Source organism: Budorcas taxicolor, chromosome 1, assembly GCF_023091745.1.
Source record: "Budorcas taxicolor isolate Tak-1 chromosome 1, Takin1.1, whole genome shotgun sequence".
Taxonomy (NCBI): domain Eukaryota; kingdom Metazoa; phylum Chordata; class Mammalia; order Artiodactyla; family Bovidae; genus Budorcas; species Budorcas taxicolor.
The window spans coordinates 177,698,823-177,724,037 of record NC_068910.1 but is presented as its reverse complement, the minus strand read 5'-3'; the positions used below and the strand labels follow the sequence as shown (position 1 = coordinate 177,724,037).

Here is a 25,215-nt window from a genome sequence, read left to right as displayed (position 1 = left end):
GACTGATCTCCTTTAAGATGGACTGGTTGGATCTCCTTGCAGTCCAAGGGTCTCTCAAGAGTCTTCTCCAACACCACAGTTCAAAAGCCTCAATTCTTCGGTGCTCAGCTTTCTTTATAGTCCAACTCTCACATCCATACATGACCACTGGAAAAACCATAGCCTTGACTAGACAGACCTTTGTAGGCAAAGTAATGTCTCTGCTTTTTAATACGCTGTCTAGGTTGGTCATTGGAGAAGGCAATGGCACTGCACTCCAGTACTCTTGCCTGGAAAATCTCATGGATGAAGAAGCCTGGTGGGCTGCAGTCCATGGGGTCATGAAGAGTCGGACATGACTGAGCGACTTCACTTTCACTTTTCACTTTCATGCATTGGAAAAGGAAATGGCAACCCACTCCAGTGTTCTTGCCTGGAGAATCCCAGGAACGGGGGAGCCTGGTGGGCTGCCATCTATGGGGTCGCACAGAGTCGGACACGACTGAAGTGACTTAGCAGGTTGGTCATAACTTTCCTTCCAAGGATTAAGCGTCTTTTAATTTCATGGCTGCAATTACTCAGCTTAGGTGCCTTCCAGTTTTTATTTTAATGTTTCAAATGTAGTTACAAGTTACATTCAAATTACAAACTTCAGGAAGGGCTGGCCCAGTGCTTGACACTTAAATGCACCCAATAAGTATTATTGGTTAGGATTCTGTGCTCTCACTGCTGTGGGCCCAGTTTCTATCCCTAATCAGGTCAGGGAACTAAGATCTCCAAGCTACTTGTTACGCCTACCCCACCCCCGCCTCAAAAAAAAGATTGCATGAGATTTAACTGCAAAGTAATAACACTAGTTAACCAACTGTAGTTTTAAGTTAGCCTAATTATTATTCCAGACATGTAATTGGTGATAAAGGCAAATTTGTTTAGGAAACATAGCAATGATTGGTATCTCTGCCTCTGGGACCCTGTATTATACCACTGAATATTTCAGTAGTTCAGTGTCATGGGGGAAATGAGTGAAGGTGGTCAAAAGGTGCAAACCTCTAGTTATAAAAGAAATAAGTTCTGGGATATAATGTATAGCATGGTGATTACAGTTGACAATACTGCGTTATATATTTGAAAGTTGCTAGGAGAGCAACTAAAAGTTCCCAAGAAAAATTATTTATAGCTATGCAAGGTGAGGGATATTAGCTAAACTCATTGTGGTAATTATTTCACAATATATCGAACCTGGATCTCCTGCATTGCAGGCAGATTCTTTACCATCTGAGGCACCAAGGAAGCCCTTCACAATATAATGTATATATCAAATCTTTATGCTGTACGCCTTAATCTACTGCAATGTTATACGTCAGTGATATCTCAGTAAAACTGGGAAGAAATTAAACTTTTTAAATTAAAAAATATATACCATCAGAAAATATCAGGGTATGTATCCATCCTAATAGTTTCAGTTCAGTTCAGTTGCTCAGTCGTGTCCAACTCTTTGCGACCCCATGAACCACAGCACGCCAGGCCTCCCTGTCCATCACCAACTCCTGCAGTCCACCCAAACCCATGTCCATTCAGTCGGTGATGCCATCCAACCATCTCATCCTCTGTCGTCCCCTTCTTCTCCTGCCCCCAATCTTTCCCAGCATCAGGGTCTTTTCCAATGAGTCAGCTCTTTGCATCAGGTGGCCAAAGTACTGGAGTTTCAGCTTTAGCATCATTTCTTCCAATGAACACCCAGGACTGATCTCCTTGCAGTTCAAGGACTGCAAGAGTCTTCTCCAACACCACAGTTCAAAAGCCTCAATTCTTCAGCACTCAGCTTTCTTTATAGTCCAACTCTCACATCCATACCTGACCACTGGAAAAACCATAGCCTTGACTAGACAGACCTGTATTTCTCCAATTCTAAGAAGCATTTTGGTCTCACATTTTTAACATCTCTGAAACTGGGGTGTGTGGTGATTGTGGTGGTGGTGGTGGTGGTGGTGGTTTAGTCGCTAGGTCATGTCTGATTCTTGTGATCCTATGAACTGTAGCCTGGCAGGCTCCTCTGTTCATGAGATTTCCCAGGCAAGAATACTAAAATGGGTTGTCATTTTCTTCTCCAGGGGATCTTCCAACCCAGGGATCGAACCCAGGCCTCTTGCATTGCAGATGGCCTCCTGCATTGCAGGTGGATTTTTTGTTTTTTTTTTTCCAACTCCATCACCAGCGACCTTATCTTACTATAATGTTAAGAAATAGCCATTGGCCATCGGGTAGTCCTGATGTAGTTGGCATTGCCTTTGCATTTGTGAACATAGTTATAACTATTTGAATTGTCATCATTTCACTGAGTTCTATGCAATTTAATACTACATGTGTCAAAACCATATGCTAAGAGCTGCAGTTCAAGGTAGGAGAAATTGCCAGATGTGTCAGATTAGATGAAAAAAATTTCAAAGGAACAAGAGGGTAATATAACCAACTCATGGATCACACAGGATTGCAGCGAGGGCCTGGAACTTCAATTTATCAGAAACTTCTTCCTGGCCATTAATAGAGAGGATATGTAGGTTGTACTGTGCTGTGCATAGTCGCTCAGTCATGGCTGACTCTCTGCAACCCCATGGACTGTAACCCACCAGGCTCCTCTGTCCATGGCGATTCTCCAGGCGAGAATATTGGAATGGGTTGCCATGCCCTCCTCCAGGGGATCTTTCCAATTCAGGGATCGAACCCAGGTCTCCTGCATTGCAGGCAGATTCTTTACCATGTGAGCCACCAGGGAAGCCCATGAATACTGGAGTGGGATCTTCCCAACCCAGGAATTGAACTAGGGTCTCCTGCATTGCAGGTGGATTCTGTACCAGGGAAGCCCTACATAGGTTGTAGTGACATATAATTCAGTTGAACAAACTATGCTTTTAATCTAATAGGAATGTGCCAGCATCAAACTTGAAGAATGAATGTCTGGCCAGGAAGCAAATCCCAGAGACATGGTTAGGCCATCCTTTTAGGAAATACTGCATGTATATCAATGATACTGTGTGGACAAGCACGTGATGTTCTGTGTGAAGAGGGATTTAGGAAAATTAGACTCGTGTACAGAATTTGTAGAAATATTTAATCAATTTATTTTGCTTATATTTTCCTTTTCTAAATATGTACATTACTGAAAAAATCATATCTAAATTTAAAAGCATAATAAGTATTAAAAAGATCCTATGTAACAACACACTGTGTTATAATTTAATTCACAGGTCTTTTTTTTTTTTTTTGATAGCACATGCTATCAAAAATGTCCTGCTGCTGCTGGTGCTGCTAAGTCGCTTCGGTCATGTCCGACTCTGTGAGACCTCATAGACGGCAGCCCATCAGGCTCCCCCGTCCTTGGGATTCTCCAGGCAAGAACACTGGAGTGGGTTGCCATTTCCTTCTCCAGTGCATGAAAGTGAAAAGTGAAAGTGAAGTCGCTCAGTCGTGTCCGACTCTTAGAGACCCCATGGACTACAGCCTACCAGGCTCCTCCGTCCATGGGATTTTCCGGGCAAGAGTACTGGAGTGGGTTGCCATTGCCTTCTCCTCAAAAATGTCCTAGATTTGAATAATTATGATAAATTGAATGGACCGTAAAATGGGCAGTAGATCTGTGGATTTCCAAGCTTAATGAAGGAACAGAACTTCATGTTTTTTCCTTGTTATTGTTTTGGTGGGTATTACGTTGTTGCTTAGGAATGAGGTAGGAATATCCTACAATTTCTTCATAATCATCAGTTACGCTTGTTTGCAGAAATAGCATAATTTGAAGAGAAGCTAGTTTCTCACATCACCATTTAAAACTTCTTAATGTAAGCCACAGATTGCATCCTGAATTGGATAACACTTCATCTGTCATTAACTAAGCACCTTAAAAATTAACTTTATTATATTTTCCCAATATATAAGTAATACATGTTAGTATGAAAAATACCCTATATTAAAAAGTGGGTAGGTATGAGTATATAATCAGCCATATCTTCTAACCAAAATATTTGGTAAATTTATTTTTTTAGAAAAATTTCTTATAAATATTTTGATGCCATTTCTTCTACTTTTGAAAACATATCAAGTCAAAGTAACATATATTTAATGTACAGTATTTGGAAAGTATAGCAAAGTATAAATAAGCATGAAAAACATTCATCTCATCACCACCCAGAAGTTGCCTTTTACTATTTTTGGTCATCAAATTCAACCTATCCAGGGAAAACAGGAACAATTTGTGGATGTGCAGTACACCCCTTGTTGAATTTGTGAAGGCAAAAAAAGAGAGTTTGGAGAACAGCCCGTATGTCTTGGTAATAGAATTAATTACACAGATCTTAAGTTCTAAATCTGTTTCCTCAAGTTTGCCTTATTCTTCTCACATTGCTGGAGCTTGTCCAGGACACAGCCCACTTTCTACTACTTGGCAACAGAGCACTCTGCGGTGGTTGGTCACTGTCTTCATTCAGGTCACCCTGTCATTCATTCATACATTCATTCATTCGACAAATATTCATTAAGTGCCAGTCTATGTGCCTGGAATACAGAGGGGGCAATAAAGAAACATGGCCTCTGCCCTCTTGCAGCTTTCAGTCAAAAGAAGACAAAGCAGATAATAAACATAAAACTAAATATACGATTAAATACATTTGCAATGAGTGTCGATAGATGAGAAAAGGTGGCCGGGAAAGTAAATAAGCGTAGCCATAATCAGATTCGGGAGGGAAGTCCTCTCTGACGGACAGGTCAGAAGGTCAAGGAGAAACAAAAGGGAAGGTTTGAGGCTGTCAAACTTGGTGGGTATGGCCTAAAATGAGCGAAGGAACAACTGTAGGGGGTGGGGGAAGATAGGCTACAGAGGTAAGCACTTCCTGTTCGTGCCCTCCTGCTCAGTTGCCAAGTCCTATAGGGCCTTGGAGAGGATTTTGAATTTTATCCTGTGTACACTTAGAAACCAATACGCTTTTTTTTTTTTGAATTTAAATTATGGTTACTTTTAATAGGTAAAGCATACAAGATCCAAAGATGACTGAATGAAAACACTCCGTCCCTCCGGTTTCCTAGCCACCCAGTCGTCCTCCCCCGAACTGGCTATAAGTATCTCTCCAGAAATACTCCAGGCACAAGCAAGCCTATCAGTCCATAAGATATTTTAAGCAGGGGAGTAGGGCATCGGATTTAAGACCACCCGAATACTGAGAGGCGCCTGGCTTTCCGCGTTCAGAGCTACGAGTTCCAGCTTCACGCACCTTACTATGCTCGGCATTCCGAGCTTCTTCCAGGGAGATCCCCTGGGGGCCCAGGACTTCGCAAATTACATTCTGGCAGGGCTCCTACGTTTGTTCCCACGCTGTGCTCCGGGCAACAGCCTTGCGCGCCTGCAGCTCCCACGCCGCTGCCTCCCCGCATCTCGTGGCCGGGAACCTGGAGCTCGGCACACAGCCCAGGTGCGCCTGAGTTTTTTAACGAGAGACCAGGGCGGGAAGGCAGCGGCTCCCAGAACGCAGCGACTGAGGCGGGCCGGGGCGTGGCCAATGCCGTAGGCGGGATCAAGCTTGGGGGCGGAGCCGACGCTGGGTCGGCTGCTGAGCTCTCCAGAGCTCCCGCTGCAGAGATTCGGTCCGGGACCCGGGCCACCCACTGGGCGGGGGTGCTCGTCGGCCCTGGGCTCTACAAAGCCCTGAAGGTAAATCCGCCTGGGAGACGGGCTGCTGGAGCTCTAGGGGACCTACGGCGGGGGCAGGCCGCTGGATGGCGGCGGAGGGGAGCGTCCCGCGACGAGTTTCCCAAGAAAGCTGAACTCGTCTTACGTTTCTTGTGCATCAGTTTGCACCGGCGATTTGGTGGCGGTCTGTTTCTGTGCGGGTGGTCTTGGGCCGCGAGAGAGGCGCGGAGGTGATTTGATTAATTCGCCTGGGCGCGACCCAGGTTTCTGTACTGGACCCCTCGCCGCGGTGGGCGCAGTTTTTGCCCCAGAAAGGGTGGGTAATTGAACGCAGTTGTGTCCCTCGGCAGCCGGGTGATCCCCGGGCTCAGAGCGCGCGCGTCTGCAAGGCGTGCCTAGTAGTCCGGAGGCCAAGCTCCATGACTTCTTTCCTCTTTAGGCAAGACTGACTAGGTGTTGTCCCCCACCCCCCCGGGGGCTGACCCCTGAGGCTCCGCTATGAACACCGAGAGCGAAGTGGATTTTTCCAGCAACAGCTTAACCCCTTTGTGGCGGAGGCGTTCAACCCCTCAGCCCCAGCTCCTGGGCCGGAGCAAGCCGAGGCCCCAGTCCTATCAGAGCCCCAGCGGGTTGCTGATCACGGATTTCCCGGTGGAGGACCGAGAGACGCTCCCTGCGGCGCAGACTCTGGCCGAAGTGCCCGGCGCCTCAGACGGCAGGACGGTCCAGAGGAGCCCCCTGCTTATATGCGCCCATCCGAGGGCGGTGACCAATGGGAGGACCGTCTCCCAGGAGTACAGGGCTGTCTCTCCTCGGCTTCGACGGTCCAAGTCACCCCAAGTCCCCAGAGTGGCGTCGGGCGGCTCCCCCAAGTCCCCAGCGAACGGCACAGTGACCAAGCCCGCGCCTCAGCAGCTGCACCCCCCGCGGACTCCTCGAGCGCCGCCCCTCTGCAGCCCCGAGGGGGACAAGACCGGATTCCCCACCAGCCCCCTGCCTTCTCCGGCTGCAAATGGGCTTTCCCCTAATATCTCCTCCCAAGGCGCCGGTTCGCTCTCCGGCAACATGGCTAAGGACCCTGAGCGAGGAACCTCGAGACTCTCTCCTTCGCTCCCCAAAAGGTCTTTGGAACAAAAACTGCCGCTCCAAAGGCTGCCCTCACCGGAGAACGAACTCCTGGAGAATCCTTCAGTGGTTTTGAGCACAAACAGCCCCGCCGCCCTCAAAGTGGGAAAACAGCAGATCATTCCGAAGAGCTTAGCCTCGGAAATTAAAATAAGTAAATCCAACAATCTGAACGTGGAACCTCACAAGAGACTGCTCAAGGTGCGCAGCATGGTGGAGGGCCTTGGGGCCCCCCTGGGCCCAGCAGAGGACGAGGGCGAGGCGGAGCACGACTTGGACAGCCCGGGGTCTCTGCGGAGAGGCTTGCGGTCCACCTCGTATCGCAGGGCGGTGGTCAGTGGCGTTGATTTTGACAGTCCTGGCACCTCGAAGAAGAAGAACAGGATGTCCCAGCCGGTTCTGAAAGCAGTGATGGAAGACAAGGAGAAGTTTTCCAGCCTGGGAAGGATAAAGGTAAAAGTGGGCAAGAGTATCGCACGTTAGGCAGTCATTAAGCCGCCAGTGAAGATGTTTGGGGTGGGGAGGAGGGGCACAGAGGGAACCAAAGGTTATTGTTCTTTTTAAATTTTATTGTTTGTTGATCAGACCCCTGCACATCTATCTCTTGGCTATTTTATTGCTAGTAGACACAGCCCAGGGTAATGCAGTTTTATGGGAGGAACTGAAACTCTTATCACTGTATTCATTTTCTAAGTTCGGCAAAATGTGGGGGACAAATGGGAGAAAAAACCCAGCAAGTTACGTATTGGTGGAGTGAATTTTGAACACTTTTAATACAGGTAGCTGCAAAGGGGGTGGCAGACAGGCGTGGGTCTGCACTCTTGATTATGTGGTCACGCCAGTGTGGTGCTTGTTTAGAAGTGTCAGTTACTGATTGCTGATTCACCACAGCTGATACAGGAAAACACTGATTTCCTTTCAGCCGGTTGATTAAGTACTTACATTAGTGACTTAATTACTGAAATATTTTTCCTTTCTGTAATGATCACATACTAAATACCATCCAGGTAAAATGTGAATCTTAAAAGTCAATTGCCAGAATCACAAAAGACATAGTTTGTCATCTTTATTTCTGGCTTCTTTCACCTGGCTTCTTTCAGTGGCTTTGGTTGCATCTCATTCCCATTTTGTGCCCGCTTAACCCTTGAGTGCATTTAACAAGTTTGTAGCTTGAAACTTCCGGTTGGAGTGAATGGTGTGGCGTTGCTCCCAGATAAAGACCTAGGAGTTGCACTCCTTAAAATATTACCAAATATGACATAAAGAAATAGGGAAGACTAGGGAAGGAGATTTTGGAGAGTGCATGTGCTGCCTTCTCCAGACACAAGACAGATCTCAGTAATAGGGCAGAAATTCATTTTGGCAGCCACATCTTCTCCTGATTAATCAGAAAGCTGGAACCAGTCTATATAAATGTCACATATGTAATACACAAGTGAGCCTGTTTTATTTTAGATCCTATGGCCTTAAATTACATAACATTTTATGTGTATTTTTTTCCCCCTCCAACTTTGCAAGTTTAACAAATTTCAATTTAACGGTGGTGGTGAATCATGAGTGAGCTTCCCTGATGGCTCAGATGGTAAAGAATCTGCCTGCAATGCAGGAGACCTGGGTTCAGTCCCTGGGTTGGGAAGATCCCCTGGAGAAGGGAATGTCTTCTCAACTCCAGTATTCTTGCCTGGAAAGTCCCATGGACAGAGGAGCCTGGAGGGCTACAGCTCATGGGATCACAAAGAATAGGACATGACTGAGGGACTAAGCAAACTAATTTCTAAGTAAAGAAATTACATAATATTTTTTGTGCTTCCCCCGCCCCCCCCACCCCCGGCTCCAACTCTGCAAGTATAGCAGAGTTCAATTTAACAGTGATGGTGAATCATCAGTAATAAGCTAAAAACTATTGGTCATTTGAGGATTCTCAAGCTGTATTGGCTGAGCGTGGGGGATATTGTACATTTTATTTCATCTTTTTAGTGAGTGGTAGTAGTCATATGACTGCTCCAGGGATCATCTGTGCATGCTGTTGGAAATCTAATGAATGTGACCACAAAAAAGTACTTTTTCTTTAAATAGCTGTATTTTCTGTTTGGCTCATTCATACATAGTTTGCTTTGCTTTTCCTCTTTTTCCTTTTCTTGTTTCTTAGAAAAAAATGCTGAAAGGACAAGGAACATTTGATGGGGAAGGTAAGCATTTGATTTTCCAGACTTTTATTGCTGTTTCAATGTGGAATATCAATTATAAGTTGAAATCCAACGAAGTAACAAAAACACAAGATGAGAAAAATGTACAACTTCTCAAATTATACAGCACAAAGCTCTGCACTAAGCTAAATTTTCATCCAGTAATACCAGCAGTGAATAAAATTAATAGCATTCTTTGTAAGCCGATGACTTTGTCAGACCAGTGTTCTGGGATTTTTAATTCTCCTCTACTCTGGCTCCATCCCCACCTCCCTCAAAAAAATGAAGAAAGATTAAGGATAAACTCTAGCTCTTCAATTTAAAATTCTGAAGTTTTGGCATGTAGATCTTACGTCCATATTTCCTTAGGTCATATTTCCTTTGACTTAATGTTCTTATCCCCATATTTCTACATTTTAATATATTAATATGGTTTCATAACCAAATTTCAATTTGGAGGAAATCGAACTTGCTTCATTAACAGAACCCTATTGCTAAGAGTTTTGACCTCATATAGTGTTTTTATGAAGGATCGAGGAAACAAAAGCAGCTTTCACCAGGTGTTCAGACCCTAATCAGATTAGGGGACTTTGTGTAAATGGATCCAGTGTCAATGGACCAGAAGAGTTTGTAGAGCTGGGGGAGTGTGGTGGAGGTAAGGGTAGTTACTTCCTGTCATTCTTCGAAATGTTAAGATTTTCCTGCCTTTAAAAGAACAGTGAAGAAGGGTATGCCTCTCTTTAAGTAAATCAAAGGTAAAACCACCCAGAGTTGTATCAACTTGGCTGATTACAAAACATTTCCCCATATCATTTTTATAAAAATCAGTTTCCATTTAATCATTTACATATGACCAGTTTATAAAAATGTATTTATTGTATCCATCTTAGAAAAATGTTTTCTATGGAGAAGAAACCCAGATATAGTATTTTTGCTGGCTGGGTTAAAGTCATCGTCCAGATTTTATAACCGAGGAATCTGGAATCTCAAAGAGGCTTAGTACCTTCTCCACTGTCACACAGCCAGGACCAGGACAGACAACTGGTTCTCACACACTTTGCTTTCTCTTGTACCCTGTTATAACTGTGAAGTGAACTGAGCATCTATCTAATATCAATCATGAGAGATGTTTTGCATCTTCTGGAATTTGGCATTAGTTTTGGGACCTTTCCTTCAAATAGTTAAAAATGTTGAGCTTTTTTGAAGTCTGAGGACAGACCTTCATTATAACTAGTTTTATGCTGTTTGCTTTTACGAGGAGCTGTTTCTGTGTACCCTCTCTTCTCTTCTTGAATATGATGACCTAGACATTCTTTTTCACATATATGTACATGAGGATGGCAGGAGTCTCAGCAGCTGATGACTAACAAGAATGTACGTCAGGAAGCTGTGTGGTTGAGTGGTAGGATCCTGTGATATTGGAACCAGAGACCTGAGTTTCTGTTCTGCTGCTTCACTCATCAGTTGAGTGACATTAAACAAGCCTCTCAACTTCACTGAGCCTGTTTTATCCTGTGTAGAATGAAGCTAATAATTGCCTACATTGTTGTGAGATGAATGAGACATCATATAAACAATGTCCGAATGTATTTTATGTCATACATTAAGTACTTTAAAGGGTTCTACAGAGCTCTATACCCTTACACTCTGCTTTCATATGCAGACCAATCAAAGAACAGTAAAATCTTGCATGAACTCTCAGTATTTAGTGATGATGCGTACAGAACATGCCATAGTTGATGAGAAATGAGGCAGATGTTTGCTGGCCTCAGTAGATGGGGAAAGCATTTCAAACTCAGTATGTTCCAAAACCAAACTCATAATCTTTCCTCTAAAGCTGAATTTCTTCTGGAGTTCCCTTCTTCCACTTCAGTTGTGGGACTTAACAGAACTAGAAAATATCCTGACCACCACAGCCAGTCTGACCCCTGTATCCAGTCCAACCCCCTCAAGTCTCCACTGCTTTTCACTGACCACTTCAAGAGCATCCTAATTAGTTCCTTAATTAGTCAATGTTTTCCTGTTCCAATCTAAAAATGTCTTTCAGTTGATTTTCATTGCAGTCAGGATAAAATATAACCTTTACAGTATGAAAGAAACTCTGGCTTTTGGGCTCAGGATAAAACCCAGTTCTTTAACAGATTGCGAAACTCTGTCTGGTTTGAACTGCCTGGCTCTTCTCCCTTAACTCGCCTTACACCCTTTGTCTGATTGACACCTACACTGCAGTTCATAACCTCTTTTATTCTTCTAAGGTAATTTATTTCCTCTTGCTTTTGGAGGTGGTTTTTCCTGTAGCTCTGTGGTTTCTCAGCTTTCAGATCTTAAGATTTTCTTCATTAACACTTCTCTGACCCCCAGACTAAATCATGTCCTGCTGACAGTCTGTTCTCAGAGCACTTGTGTATAAATCTTTTGATTTGTAGATAACGTGTTTGTGCTAGATCATGGTGTCCTCAACCTTAAAATGACTTGCTGTCTTACTTAGAGTAAAAAAACAAAAGTCCTTTCAATGGCATTGAGGCAAGACCCTATATGGTCAGCCCTCTATTCATCCCAACCCCCATCTCCTATACTTCCTCCCCTCCCTTAACTTATTCCAGCCACACAGACCTCCTTGCCGATCGTTGTACGTATTGCAAGACACACCAAGCAGACTCCTGCCCCAGGGCCTTTGTACTTGCTGATGTCTCTGTTTGCTGATGTCTCTGTTGTTGCCAGTTGTATAGATGGTTTCTTTCCTTACTCTCTTTTAGATCTTTGCTTCAATGTCACCTCTATGAGGCCTTCCTAAACTACCCTGTTTAAAATCTACGTATCACCCTTCCTAACACCCTTTCTCTGTTTCATTTTTCGCCATGTTACTTTTCAGCATATGCCATATTATAAAAGTTGCTTGTTAATTTATTGTCATTCTTTCATCACTCTGATGTCAGCTCCTTGAAGAATGAGATTTGTCTCTTTTTTTGTTGTTGTTCTTTGTTGTATCCCCAGCACCTAGCATTTACTGGCTTCTAGTAGACATTTTCTAAGTACCAGTTGAATGAATTCATGAATGACTGACTTTTACTATATTTCTCATTAAATTTTTGGCTCATGAGGGCATGGAAAGTGTCTTTTATTTTCTATTTACTCCCAGCCCTTGGCACATTGTAGATGTACTATAAGTGTTTGTTAAATCAAAAAATAAAAGGGTGTAAATTCAATTTAACCTAAAAAGCAGTAATGTAATAGACATGACCTTCATGAGTGGTGGACAGAGTCATGGAAACTTTGCTTCAGTTGGCATTTCATGTACAGGCACTTCCTGTCCTCTGCAGATGAATGGGGGATAGAGCTGTATGAGTAAGAAAATAAATTTTTGATCATGACTCTTCATGAAGAAATCCATTTATCTCTTTATTAAACTGGAGGCCAAACATCTTATAAATACTGGATATTTCTTTAGAACAAGTAGCAACATGATGGGGGGGTGACAATTAGTGATGTGTAGGGTTTGGTTCTTTTTTTTTTTTTTTTTGCAGAAAATGCTGTCCTGTATCAGAACTACAAAGAAAAGGCCCTTGACATTGACTCTGATGAGGAGTCAGAGCCGAAAGAACAGAAATCTGATGAAAAAATTGTGATTCACCACAAGCCTCTGAGGTCCACGTGGAGCCAGCTCACTGCAGTGAGTGTGTACCTTCTGTTTTTCTATCTGTGAGAGTGAAGAGACCAAATTGTGGAAATTATACCTGGTTGTGGTTTTAATTTTTTTCTACCAGTGATCCTGTAACCCTAAGGAGAAAGATTCATCCTTTTATATTGTGAAATATTTCTTGAAACACTGCAGTGAGAAAGTGAACTTTGACAATTCTGATCAGGAAAATTTATCATGTTTTTATAAAATAAAGTGCTTTAAGACTGATGTACTAGGGACTCTGGAAACTCTTCTTGCTCGGTATATTTTCTTGTTTTTTTTTTAATATAATGTGTATGTAGTGGTAGCTTAATATATCTATATTAAGGGATAGCTTAATATCTCTTAATATATCTAAACTGTGTCATAATTATGACTGTGTATGCATATGTTTGGGGGCTTCCTTGGTGGCTCAGTGGTAAAAAATGAACCTGCCAATGCAGGAGGCTCAGATTCCATCCCTGATCCAGGAAGATCTCTTGGAGAAGGAAATGGCAATCCACTCCAGTATTCTTGCCTGAAAAATCCCCATGGACAGAGGAGCCTGGCGGGTTACAGTCCTTTGGGGTCATAAAGAGTTGGACATGACTTAGCGACTGAATGACAATAATATATATGTATGTATGATGTTTGTATGTATAGTACCTACGTAAAACAGGGAATGTGTTACACTTCTTCCTTGGAAATTTCGTTTGATAGAGACACATTTATATTTTCTTGAAATTGGTTAATGAATGGCATTCTGTCCTGTCTCTACGTGTGCATCTTTTGTGGGCCAGTGTCTGATACTTATTTTTGTATTGATGAGTAAATTCTCCTCTCTGCATCAAACCACTTTAGTTTTTAGCCATAATTTTTTTTCCTCCTGGCTTAACAGTGTCACAGTGTGATGCTTAGTTTACGTGATGTGAGTTTGGGTACAGCATTTGTAGGTAGGAAAGAGTTCCCATAACTGGCTTGGATTGTGGGAATGTTGCGTGAAAAACAAGCCAGGGCACCTCTGTGAGTCCTTCAGCAATATGGAAGCAGAAGTGATTCTCGCTTAAGCCGAAATGAGCATAGTTCAGAATCAGGAATCTCACATACTTGGGGAACCCGGCGGCGTAAGTGAAGAAGCACTTGTAAACTTGACCATGGAAATGCATGTGTGGTGATTATGGAGATGACATCTGGCTCAGGTTATTCCTCCCCTCTCTGCACTGTATTGGAATTCAGAATTCAAGAAACCAAACATTTTCTTCTGTCTCCCTCCTACCCCCTAATTTTGTGCTAAGGGGAAATTATGTATTTTCAGCATCACACCATGGAGTGACATCCTTAGTGTTACACCACAGATTAAAATGCCCATGGGGAGGCAGGCCAAGTAGTGTTATAAGTGATGCTGGTGAGTGTGGGTGATGGGGAGTGGTGGGAAATGTGATCCACAGGCCTTGTATAAGTTGAACAGCTGCCACTTAGTTCAAACCAGTTCAGTGTGGCAATATTTTCTGATCTTTAGAAAAGAGAATACAAGAAGTCAGACTTTTGAGTTTGAGCAAACTCTGGGAGATATTGAAGGACAGGGAAGTCTGGTGTGCGGCAGTCCATGGGGTCCCAGAGTCGGACACAACTCAGTGAGTGAACAACAACAGCAAAATCCTGTTTGTTTGTTTTCTTTAATGTTTGTTTATTTGGCTGTGCCAGGTCTTACTTGCGGCACATGATCTTCAATATTTGCTGCAGCATGCAGGATCTTTAGTTGTGGCATGTGGGATCTAGTTCTCTGACCAGGTATCAAAGTCCAGCTCCTGCATGTGGAGTGTAGAATCTTAGCCATTGGACCACCAGGGAAGTCCCTTCAAGTATCATCCTAATTTAAGTTTTAAAAAATGTTTCATAAGCCCAAGACTATCTCTGGGCCAGTAGTTGCTCAGTCGTGTCCGACTCTTTGCGACCCCATGGACTGTATGTGGCCCACCAGGCTTCTCTATCCATTGGATTCTCCAGGCAAGAGTACTGGAGTGAGTTGCCCTGCCCTCTTCCAGGGGATCTTCCTGACCCAGGGGTCAGACCTGTGTCTCTTATGTTCCTGCATTGGCAGGCAGATTTTTTACCACTAGTGCCACCTGGGAGGCCCCCACACAGGCCAGTTCAGTTCAGTCACTCAGTCGTATCTGAGTCTTTTTGATCCCATGGACTGTAGCACACTAGGCTTCCCTGTCTATCACCAACTCCCAGAGCTTACTCAAACTCATGTCCATCAAGTTGATGATGCCATCCAACCATCTCATCCTCTGTCATCCCCTTCTCCTCCTGCCTTCAATCTGTCCCAACATCTGGGTCTTTTCCAGTGATTCAGTTCTTTGCAGCAGGTGGTTAAAGTATTGGAGTATTAACTTCAGCATCACTCCTTCCAATGTATATGCAGGACTGATTTCCTTCAGAATGGACTGGTTGGACCTCCTTGCAGTCCAAGGGACTCTCAAGAGACTCCTCCAACACCACAGTTTAAAAGCATCAATTCTTCAGTGCTCAACTTTCTTTATAGTCCAACTCTTACATCCATAAGTGACTACTGGAAAAACCAAAACTTTGACTAGATGGACCTTTGTTGGCAACGTAACAGCCAAGTTGACTCTAAATGACTGTCATTCTGTTGTTGGTATAGCCCATTTTGTAGGGGATTCTCGAGAAGAAAACTGAATTTTTTGAGTTCTCTCTAGGGCAGCAGCTGTATTTGTTAGCCCAGGCCTAAATCTTGCTGTTGATCTCTGAATGCTCAACAAAAACATGTACTTCTGTCACTTACACACTTCTCCAACTTAGCTTTAGTACTGAAAGCCAGGCTGTCATATTTATGCTTCCTGGAGTTTGGCTTTCATTTAGATTAACATATGGAAATTTAAATAACACTTTGTATCTTTCAAACTTTCAATACTTCACATATGGGCATTCATTTTATTTGGCAAAGGTTCAATGTACTGTTGTGCCTTTTGTTAACAAAATTGATATTAGAAGACTATCTGGTGATAAAATGTAGATTCTAACTTCAGAACTGTGTTATCTTGGATTTGAATGTTCCCAGGGCTTGTGTGTATTTATTGTGTTGCTTGGCAATTACATTTAACCAAAGCATCATGATTGGACTTTGCCCTTTGCATCACTTGGGCACCAGCCTGCGTTTTCTTTGGCCCTTCTGTGCCTCTGTTTCACTTTTAAACACTTTAAGTTTTGTTGTTGTTTTTTTTAATTCAAGCTTGGGGCTTCTCTGGTGGCTCAGTGTAAAAAATCCACCTGCCAGTGCAAGAAATGTGAGTTTGATTCCTGGTCTGGAAAGATCCCCTGGAGAAGGAAATGGCAACTCACTCTAGCATTCTTGCCTGGGAAATCTCATGGACAGAGGAGCCTGGCAGGCTATAGTCCCTGGGGTTGCAAAGAGTCAGACACAACTTAGCAACTGAACAACAACTACTTCAAGCATGCAGAAAAATTATCTGTAAATAATATTTCATTATATAGCTCAGAGAAATACAGATTTTTAAAATAAAAAATAATCAAAATTGCTACAATTAAAAATTCAGAAAGAAATTCTTAATACCATCCAATGCCCAGTCAGTATTCACATTTTCTCAATTTTCATATTTTTTTAAAGATTTATTTGAATGGGAATCTGCATAAGATCATGCATTGTGATTACTTAATCATATTTCTTAAGTCGTTTCATCTGTAATGTACCCTCTGAAACCATGTGATTCAAATTGGTTGACCCTAGCCAAATCCCAGATCTGGAACTTGAACTCGTGGTCTTTTAACTGAGATCATACCTGGTCTCAGGATTTATTGAAGTTCTCGTTGTCTTGTGGCAGAAGGAATTCAGTAAGAGACAGAGTGATAGGTAAGACGTGGATTTATTTAGAGAGAAACACACTCCACAGACAGTGTGGGCCAACTCGAAAGGCAAGAGGGCAAGTGTGCAGATAAACTAACATGTGAGTTTGTGTAATAGATCTCCAGGTACCTGCCACACAAGTACTAGCTTGAACAGATGTTAACATTTTGATATTCAGGCCTCTAGTTTTTAAGGCAGATCCTGTTAGCCATCCTCCTCTCCAGTCCTTTTCTCCTTCTAGCCTCCCCAGGTGTCATTACTGTTCTGAAATTCTATTCTGTCCTTCCCACATGGGTTTCCTGTCCACTAAAAAGTGGCAGTCCACTTTGGCTTTTTTTAAAACTGGATACTTTTAACAACAAAAAGCAGCCATTACTTTTTAAAAATTCTAGTAGTTAGTAAATATCCAGGTTGCAGTTAGGACCCTAAAGAAAAGAGGCTTTGTGAATTTTGAAAAATGTCAGGATATTTTCCATAAGCAGTCAGCACCTCCATTATCTTTGTCTGATATTGTGCCCTGATTTCTTCTTGTAAAGGGGCTACAGTGTTTAAGGCAGGTTTTGGAGCACTTCGACTTTTTGTATTTTTTTGCATCATCTTTCCATGCTTAATTTTTAATAATACCAAATAAATAAGATCGTCCCCATCCAGTCTTTAACACAAAACTCTTCTCTGAGTGAGACCTTGATTCCAGATAGGGAGTAGAACAAAGGGTTTTCTGGCAAAGGAGTTAGCTTTCTATTTGGATCTACCTTGACTTTCTACTTGGGAGGGGATGCTTATGAGCACACCTGTGTGTTAGCTGCTGTTGATTGTCCTATGCTGTGAAAACCTCTTATCTCTGTTGCCAACTCCTGACTGCCTCCTGAGATGATGCAACTTTTCTTATCAGTTAACTGTAAGAAGCATCCAGTGTGTGGCAGACTTTAAAAGAGCAGCAATTTGCAGTCACTTCTGCTTGTTTTGTAAGGTGTTGAAACCTTCAGTCTGTGTGTGATTTGTCTTAGTGCATTTGTTTATGATGCGTCTCCTTCAGTTTCATTGGACAGCCACACAGTCAAGAGGTGGTTCTCCATGTAAGGTGTTGCGACAGGTTTGACTGGAGTGTTGTAGTCACCTAGGAATGAGTAAGAGAGGCATTTAATTGGGCCTCAACATAGTAGAGAAAGTTTAGGCTGCCGCAAGCTTCCCTAATTGGATTACAGTGACTTGGTGAATGTGTGTAGCAATGTGGCTTTGTTGACAAGTCCCCCCCTACATAGAAGTGTAGTATTCTCCGGTGTCAGGAACACAACCTGGACTCCTTAATGTCATCAAATGGTGCCAGACTTACTTTTCCTTTACTTGATTGTCAGAGTGCATCAATGTTTTCTTCACTGGAAATATAGGATTTCTTCATTCTAGGGAACATAACTTTTTGCTGTTCTTTGAGATTCCCTCGTGAAGTGTCTGCCTATAGTGTGGGAGACCTGGATTCAATCCTTCGGTCAGGAAGATCTCCTGGAGAAGGAAATGGCAATGTGCTCCAGTATTTTTGGCTGGAAAATCTCATGGACGGAGGAACCTGTTAGGCTACAGTCCATGGCGTTGCAAAGGGTCAGACACAACTGAGTGACTTCACTTTCACTTCAGGTCTTGGGGAACACTGATGTATGCAAAATAACTTAAATGATCGTGGTTTTTAGGTTTTTCTTCGTTTGAAATGAAATTTGAGGTTTCAATTTGAAAAACTAATTTTCTGTCCTCTGGAGATCTGTGCCCAGAGACAAAGGAACCTGCCATCCACAGGTGATTTACCCTACAACTCACCTAAACTGGCACTGTGGGGACTAAGACCACAGTGCTTGGATTTCTGGGCTTGTGGGTTTGAAGAAAAATATTGATTGTGTTACTGGTATGCGATAGAACACTATGTACCTGTAGCAGTTAGTGCCAGGTGCATAGCAGAGAGCTTCAGGTTTTTAATAAGTTTTATCCTTTCATAGGATCCCAGAAGGCTTTACAATATTACAGAAAATAAAAAATAAACCTTGCCTGGAGTCTTTTTGCCTTTTGTCATAACTCGACCCTTCCCCCATCAGGTACTATGCGTTAGATTGAAAAAATGACAGTTGCGAAACTAGTATTTGTTAAGTTTGGTGACAGTCCCAAAGCCACACTTGCCAGCTGAGCCCTGACCCCATTTGTTTGCCATAGGGTGTTTGTGTAATTCCCCTAGCCTTGACATGCCAGGTACCTTTGACAAGGGTGTTCAGGCTCCAGAGGCAAGAACAAGCACACAGGCAAACACTCTACTTGGGTTCAGTACCGAATGCAGTCACCAGATACATGCCTCGTATAGTCACCCTCTTACTGGACTATTCCTTTGGACTTGCTGACAGGCGGCTTCTCAGTAATCCTCCTCGCTTTGCATATTTTTTCAGTGTGCTCAGAAATTTTAAACACTTTATTCTGGAACTAGTTCGGTATGTGTTCTGTGAGGTATGTCCTCGGCTGTCCCTAGTGTGGCCAACTAGGTTCATAACCAGAATTAGGACTTTGATCTCTTGAGAACTGGACTTAGCTCCTAAGACACACATAGTTTGCTTTGGATGATTTTCTGGAACTGCCAAACAAGAAAGGATGATTTGAAAACTGGCTATTTGATTATAAGTATAATTTCGTTATACTTATAAAACACTTTGGAGTCTTAGCAGTTCCATCTGGTGGGACTTATTCTTTTAGAATTTATACCATGTTTATTGTAAAAGACAGACTGTTTTCTACTGAAAATCAGAGCTCAGCAGATGTAATAAAGCTGAATATCCTTCTGTTTGCAGAAATGCTTAAAGTATTTAGAGGTCACTGAAAATTTCATCGTTTCCCCTTACATTTTCACACTTGTCTGAATTAATTTTCAGTTGTTCAGTGACTTGCTGCTTAAAATAATCTCTTCAGTCATAGAATTTTCCATTTACATTTTTGCAACATAGCAGCCTCATAAATTTTTTTTTACCTTAAATGGTGATTAATGTCTTTTATCATATCTATCTTTTATGTTTAAAAAATAGAAAAAAAATTCTCATTTTTCACATCTGGCTTACTTTCAGTACTCACCATGTAAACAGTCAGGGCTTTAGGCGTGTACTGGTGCAAGCTTGTAAGTTGGACAGTAGGTCTGGAGTGTTTGTATCTTTATAAACAGAATTGGAGGTCTATGTGGGCATGACCTGAGACCCCCAGCAGATATCCTGGTCCAGCCAAGAGGGCTGGAGCTGGGGTCTGCTTAGTCTGAGGCAAGGACAGAGCTCTGTTACTCTCTTGCCATTTGAGTACAATTAAATTAAGGTATTCCCTTAACATTTTTGAAAGCTAATTTTGACTATATAAGCAATACTTAACACATTCTCCATGAAAAAAAAATTGAACCATTTCAGATAAGACCAAAGTCTCTCTTGATCATATCTGCAATCTCAGTCTCTTTCCCTTTTTCTCTAGGCAATGCTCTTCTCAATTTGATAGCACTCCTTTCAAAATCCATGTATATACCTGTAAGGAGAAAAAATAAAGATTACATGCATTTACATAAATAATATACTGCGCAGCTATTGTTGCTGTTGTTTAGTCACTAAATTGTGTCTGACTCTTTGCGACTCCATGGACTATGGCCCGCCAGGCTCCTCTGTCCATGGGGTTTTACTGGCAAGAATATTGGAGTGGGTTGCCATTGACTACTCCAGGGGATCTCCCCAACCCAGAGATCAAACCCATGTCTCTCAAGTCTCCTGCGTTGGCAGATGGGTTCTTTACCACTGAGTTACCGAGGAAGCCTGTGCAAATATTAAAACTTCCTCTTTTCCTGAACAATGTGTCTTAATTATTTCATGTCTATACATGATGATTTTCAGTGTTCTTTCTAGTCTCTGTGTTAGTCTGTGGGATGGATGTGTACTTTGTCATCTTTCTTTTCTAGAGCTGTCATCTGCTTTGAGAATCTGACAAAAGCTATGAGCCACAGACCTTCTCTTTAGAAAAATGTACACACATGTATATGTTTGAAGTGTGTGTTTATAATTTTTTTTTTTTCAGTTCCAGTTTGGGAGTGTTTTTTCTTTTATCTCCAAATACTGGGGACACATCAGTATAGCTCAGTGCATTTCATGTTCATATCACTATTAGAAATGGCATTTTTTCTCAATTATAGTGATGATGGAACTTGAACTATATAACCCTTTCTGGAAATATATAGAGACTGAGAATAAAAATAAATATTCTGGTTGGAACTTAGTAAGGGCAAATGAGCGCACTAATTTATGTGCCAATATTTATGTTATTGATTCTCTGGGGAGAACAATGGGTTGTGAAAATATGGGTGTGTATGCCTGAGGCCCCAAGGGGAGGTAGGGGGCAGAAGAAACAGGTGCTCCAAGAAAAGTGGGAGGACATAAGCACAAGGGAATTTTATTTTGGTTGGCATAAGTACAAAAGGAGATGTTTCAACTGAAAACCTTGACCTGGGACCCACACAAAGAGGGTCTTATTTCATTTAACAGAACATTGATGAGAGAGAGGTTGATCAAGGATTCCTTCATTCCCCTATTCTTTATGGAGGGCCCTATGGCAACCCACTCCAATACTCTTGTCTGGAAAATCCCTTGGATGGAAGAGCCTGGTAGGCTATAGTCGGTGGGGTTGCAAAGAGTCAGACATGACTGAGCAACTTCACCTATTCTAGACACTGGTGATGGAGTACAAACAGACCCCACTCTGCTTTCATGTCCTTGCAGACACCCTAACTGGTAAGACAGACCCCAAATAATCCCATAAATACATGCAGAATTGCTGTGTGACTGCCATAAAGACTGTGCTTGTGCTGCTCTGAGATCCTGTGGGGAAGGGCATCTGTTTGGGCATATTGCTGTCAGTCAAGGGAAGGTGGCAAAGAAGGTGACGAGAGCTGCCATCTGATCAGCTACCAGATAAATGTCAGGTCAGATTTGTTGTTGGAGGAGGTGGGTGCAGGGTGGATGAGTCCCAGGCAGGGAAACATCAAGTACACAGACCCTTTGAGGTGATAGAGGGTCAGGGGATTTGAGATCAAGTCAGTGTACCTGGAGCTTCTTGATTTCCTTGTGAGTCCTCCTCATTCTTCCAGTCACTAACTGTTGGGAGTCCCAAGGCTCCATCTTTGGGCCTCCTCCCTGATCTGCACTCCCAGGTTGATTGCTTCTAGTCTGGTGGCTTTAAATACATCATCTGCCTCTGATGATCTCTAGGTTTCTATCTCTAGACTGGACCTTTCCTTGAGCGTCAGACAAGGATCTCCAACTTCATTTCTGATATCTAGCCAGCATCTCAAAGTTAACCTGTCCAAAAGTTGACTTCTAATCACTCCCTTCTCTCCCACCCAAATCAGCTTCTCTCACAATCTCTTTTTCTCAGCAGATAATGACTCCATTTTCCAGTCTTGAAGATCAAAACCCTTGGAGCCATTCCCCACACTTCTCTGTCTCCCATAACCTACTTCCAATTTGGTGCAGAGCCTGTTGCCTGTACCTTCAGAATAGAGCTGCTTTGCTGCTGCCATTCTGTCAACATGGAGGGGCATTGTCCCCTGTGCTTCCCAGCTCAGCTCCCTACATCTGCCTCTGTGCCTATTGGTCTCTTCTCCATACAGCAGCTATATAGTTATATTGTTGATTTGTGATCCTGTTACAGTGTACTAAGATATCATGTTTTTTTCTGAAGTGTTAGGTGATTTCTTAATTCCACTCAAAGTAAAGACCAAGCCTTACAGAGGCCAGTGAGACTGTGTGTTCTGGCCCCTGGTTACTCTTCTGAACTCCTTTCTTGCTTCTGTCTTGCTTGTTGCTCAGTTATACTGATGTTCCTCTAGTGTGAGGTTCACTCTGCCTCAGGACCTTTGCACTTGCTGTCTCTGCAACTTACACGTGACTCTTTCACTACCACCTCCTTAACTTTTCTTATCCTCTTCCTGACACTTACCCCTCTAACATACTATGTGATTTATTTTTCTTGTTAATTATCCATATTTTCTCACTGAGATAAAAACTGCATGAAGGCAGATTGTTGTCTGTTATATTCTCTATTATATCCCTAGCACATGAAACAGTGCCTGAATTACAGTAGGCTGGCAGTAAATCTGTGATAAATTTATGAGTGAATGAATGAAGGCAAAACCTAATCCCATAAGTAAAAATAACAGAAAGCTACCCAGCAGTTAAAATAGCCATAAAGTTTCCTATTTAGGGACTATGTGGAGGCTGTTTTTAATTTTTATTTGAAAAGTTCTTGACATTTGCTTGGCTACATCCTGGATTTAATAAATGTATTTGATACATTAGGAAATTTGGTATGTTCATAGTTTAAAACTACCTACGTTAGGTGTTTGCACACTATGAAATCAAATAAAATTGTCCTCCACTTGATAATTTCTTTTGGGGAGGTGGATGGGATGCATTTAAGAACAATAGGAGTCTGTAGGAATACAGTGTAATTAAGTAAAAGGAATGAAGGCTTGGTTACTTTTGCTTTACTTTTTTATGTATTATTTGCACTTAGTCTCAGTTGTGGCTCTTTCGTTGAGGCTCGTGAACTCTAGTTGTGGTGTGCCAGTTCAGTAGTTGTGGTGCTCGGGCTTAGTTGCTCCACGGCATGAGGGATCTTAGTTCCCCGACCAGGAATTGAACCCATGTTCCCTGCATCGCAAGGTGGATTCTTAACCACTGGACCACCAGGGAAAGTCCCAGCTCAGTTGCTTGAGGAGTTCTGAATAACTGTGGGGAAGGGCTCTATAGTACTAAGCTTGGGCTTATGGAAATTACCCATCAGATTCTTGTGTTTGCCCTCTTGACCTTAAGATGTCCCCTTGTGGTATCTCTTCTCTTGGCCCAGTGATGGGGCCATTCATTCCACATCCACAGAGTGATTTGTCTCCATGATGACTGAATAGAGGAATTGTCACCATTGAAATTACTACTGAGTCTGTAAATATGGAGCTAGTGCTTAAAAGTTTGTTTCTAAATTTGTTTGATTTATCCAGAATATGTAAAGCCTGTTGATTTTCTGCATGATTAATCTGTACTCTTCTGTCTTAGGATCATTTTGGCATTTGTTACCTATATATCTCTTATTTGGGGGCATAAGGACTATATAGCCAGTGGACAGCTTCTGCAAAAGGAAGTATTGTTGCCAGTGAAAGGAAATTGCAGATTATTTTCCCCTTTGGTGTAGGAAATAAACTCTACTACTCATCTGACTGCAATAATAAAAATGGAACAGTTCCCATTTGGGGCAGCAGGAAACCCTGCTTCTGGTAGTGATATACAAAGGTTTATGGCTGCTGTCTGCTAAACTCATACTCAGCTGGTCTCAGTGTGAGCAGGCAGTGTAGAGGCTGACTTGCACGGTGGCTGTAGCTCTGGAACATGTAATTGGATCATCATGATATTAATTTTTTTTACATGTAGGTGAAGTATTAACCCAGTATTTGCAGAGGATACTGTACTCCGGGGATGGGACTAGGTCATTTCATTCAGCTTATATCATCCTTGTGACAATACCATGAAGGTGACTGCTGTTTCTCCACCATATAATGAGGCAGCTGAAACTCTGAGATGACAAATAGGGTTACTCTCCTACTGTTTTTCTTATGGTCTTAAGGTTACCTGGAGCAGAGCCTTTCAAGTTTGTCTAAATAACAGACGTGTACCTAGGGCCCTGAAAGAGCAGAAACCGCATTTCCATCAGGCAGGTCCTTGGCCAATGATGTGACTTCATCTCAGAAGTAGTCTGTTGGTTGTCTTCTTCTTTTCCCTTTTTGCCTGGTCTGTCTGCTCTCTCATGGACGCAGGAGCCTGGTAGGCTGCAGTCCATCGGGTCGCTAGGAGTCGGACACGACTGAGCGACTTCACTTTCACTTTTCCCTTTCATGCACTGGAGAAGGAAATGGCAACCCACCCCAGTGTTCTTGCCTGGAGAATCCCAGGGACGGGGGAGCCTGGTGGGCTACCATCTATGGGTTCGCACAGAGTCAAACATGACTGAAGTGACTTAGCAGCAGCAGCAGCAACATAATGAGAAATACATTTTACTTATAACCTAGTATGTGTGTTCATGGGTGCACGTGTCTGTGTATCTCAAACAAAAGCTTCACAAAGTGGAAGTTACTCTTAATACACACAGTGCACTATGGTATTTTCTGTCCTGTCCTTTCTGTTTTGTTTTTACCCTGATGTAGATGACAATCAGAAATTTGGGGGTTTTATTTTGCCATTCACTTAGTGATTATAAGTTTGTAGTTTCAAAATGCTAGTATCTGACTCCAAAATTCATATGTATTTTGCTGAATCGGGGTGAATGGGGCAAACAAAACAAACCTAAAGCCGGTACCTACTCTGTGGGAACTTAGAAGCTGGTTTAGGAGACAATAGAAATGAAAGGTCTATGTGATGTTTTTGAAAGAACTTAGGGCACAGTGCAGAAATGAGTGACACAGATAGATGTCCTAGAAAGCGGTAAAGGTCAGGAAAGTGCTCTCTAAAGATTATGACTAAATCTAGATGGGCTAGATGGGTGAAGAGTCAAAAATAAAAACAATAGAAGTATAAAATAATTGCTTGAATAATTGAATTGAAAATGAAACTTGAGATATAGGTAAATGAAAGAATATTGGTAATTCTATGCCTGTTTCTCAGATCTCCTC

The 25,215-nt window shown here is 42.5% G+C and overlaps 1 protein-coding gene across 1 annotated transcript in view; it reads left to right on the top strand.

Annotated features, from left to right (window-relative positions):
* The first annotated feature begins 6,056 nt into the window (after nt 1-6,056).
* ARHGEF26 (Rho guanine nucleotide exchange factor 26) overlaps nt 6,057-25,215 on the top strand; it is a 138,815-nt gene continuing 119,656 nt past the window's right edge. Inside the window, exons 1-3 of the mRNA XM_052641663.1 lie at nt 6,057-7,231; nt 8,928-8,967; nt 12,489-12,634. Coding sequence (XP_052497623.1) covers nt 6,152-7,231; nt 8,928-8,967; nt 12,489-12,634 — 1,266 coding nt within the window. The 5' untranslated portion in view covers nt 6,057-6,151. The remainder of the gene's footprint in view (nt 7,232-8,927; nt 8,968-12,488; nt 12,635-25,215) is intronic.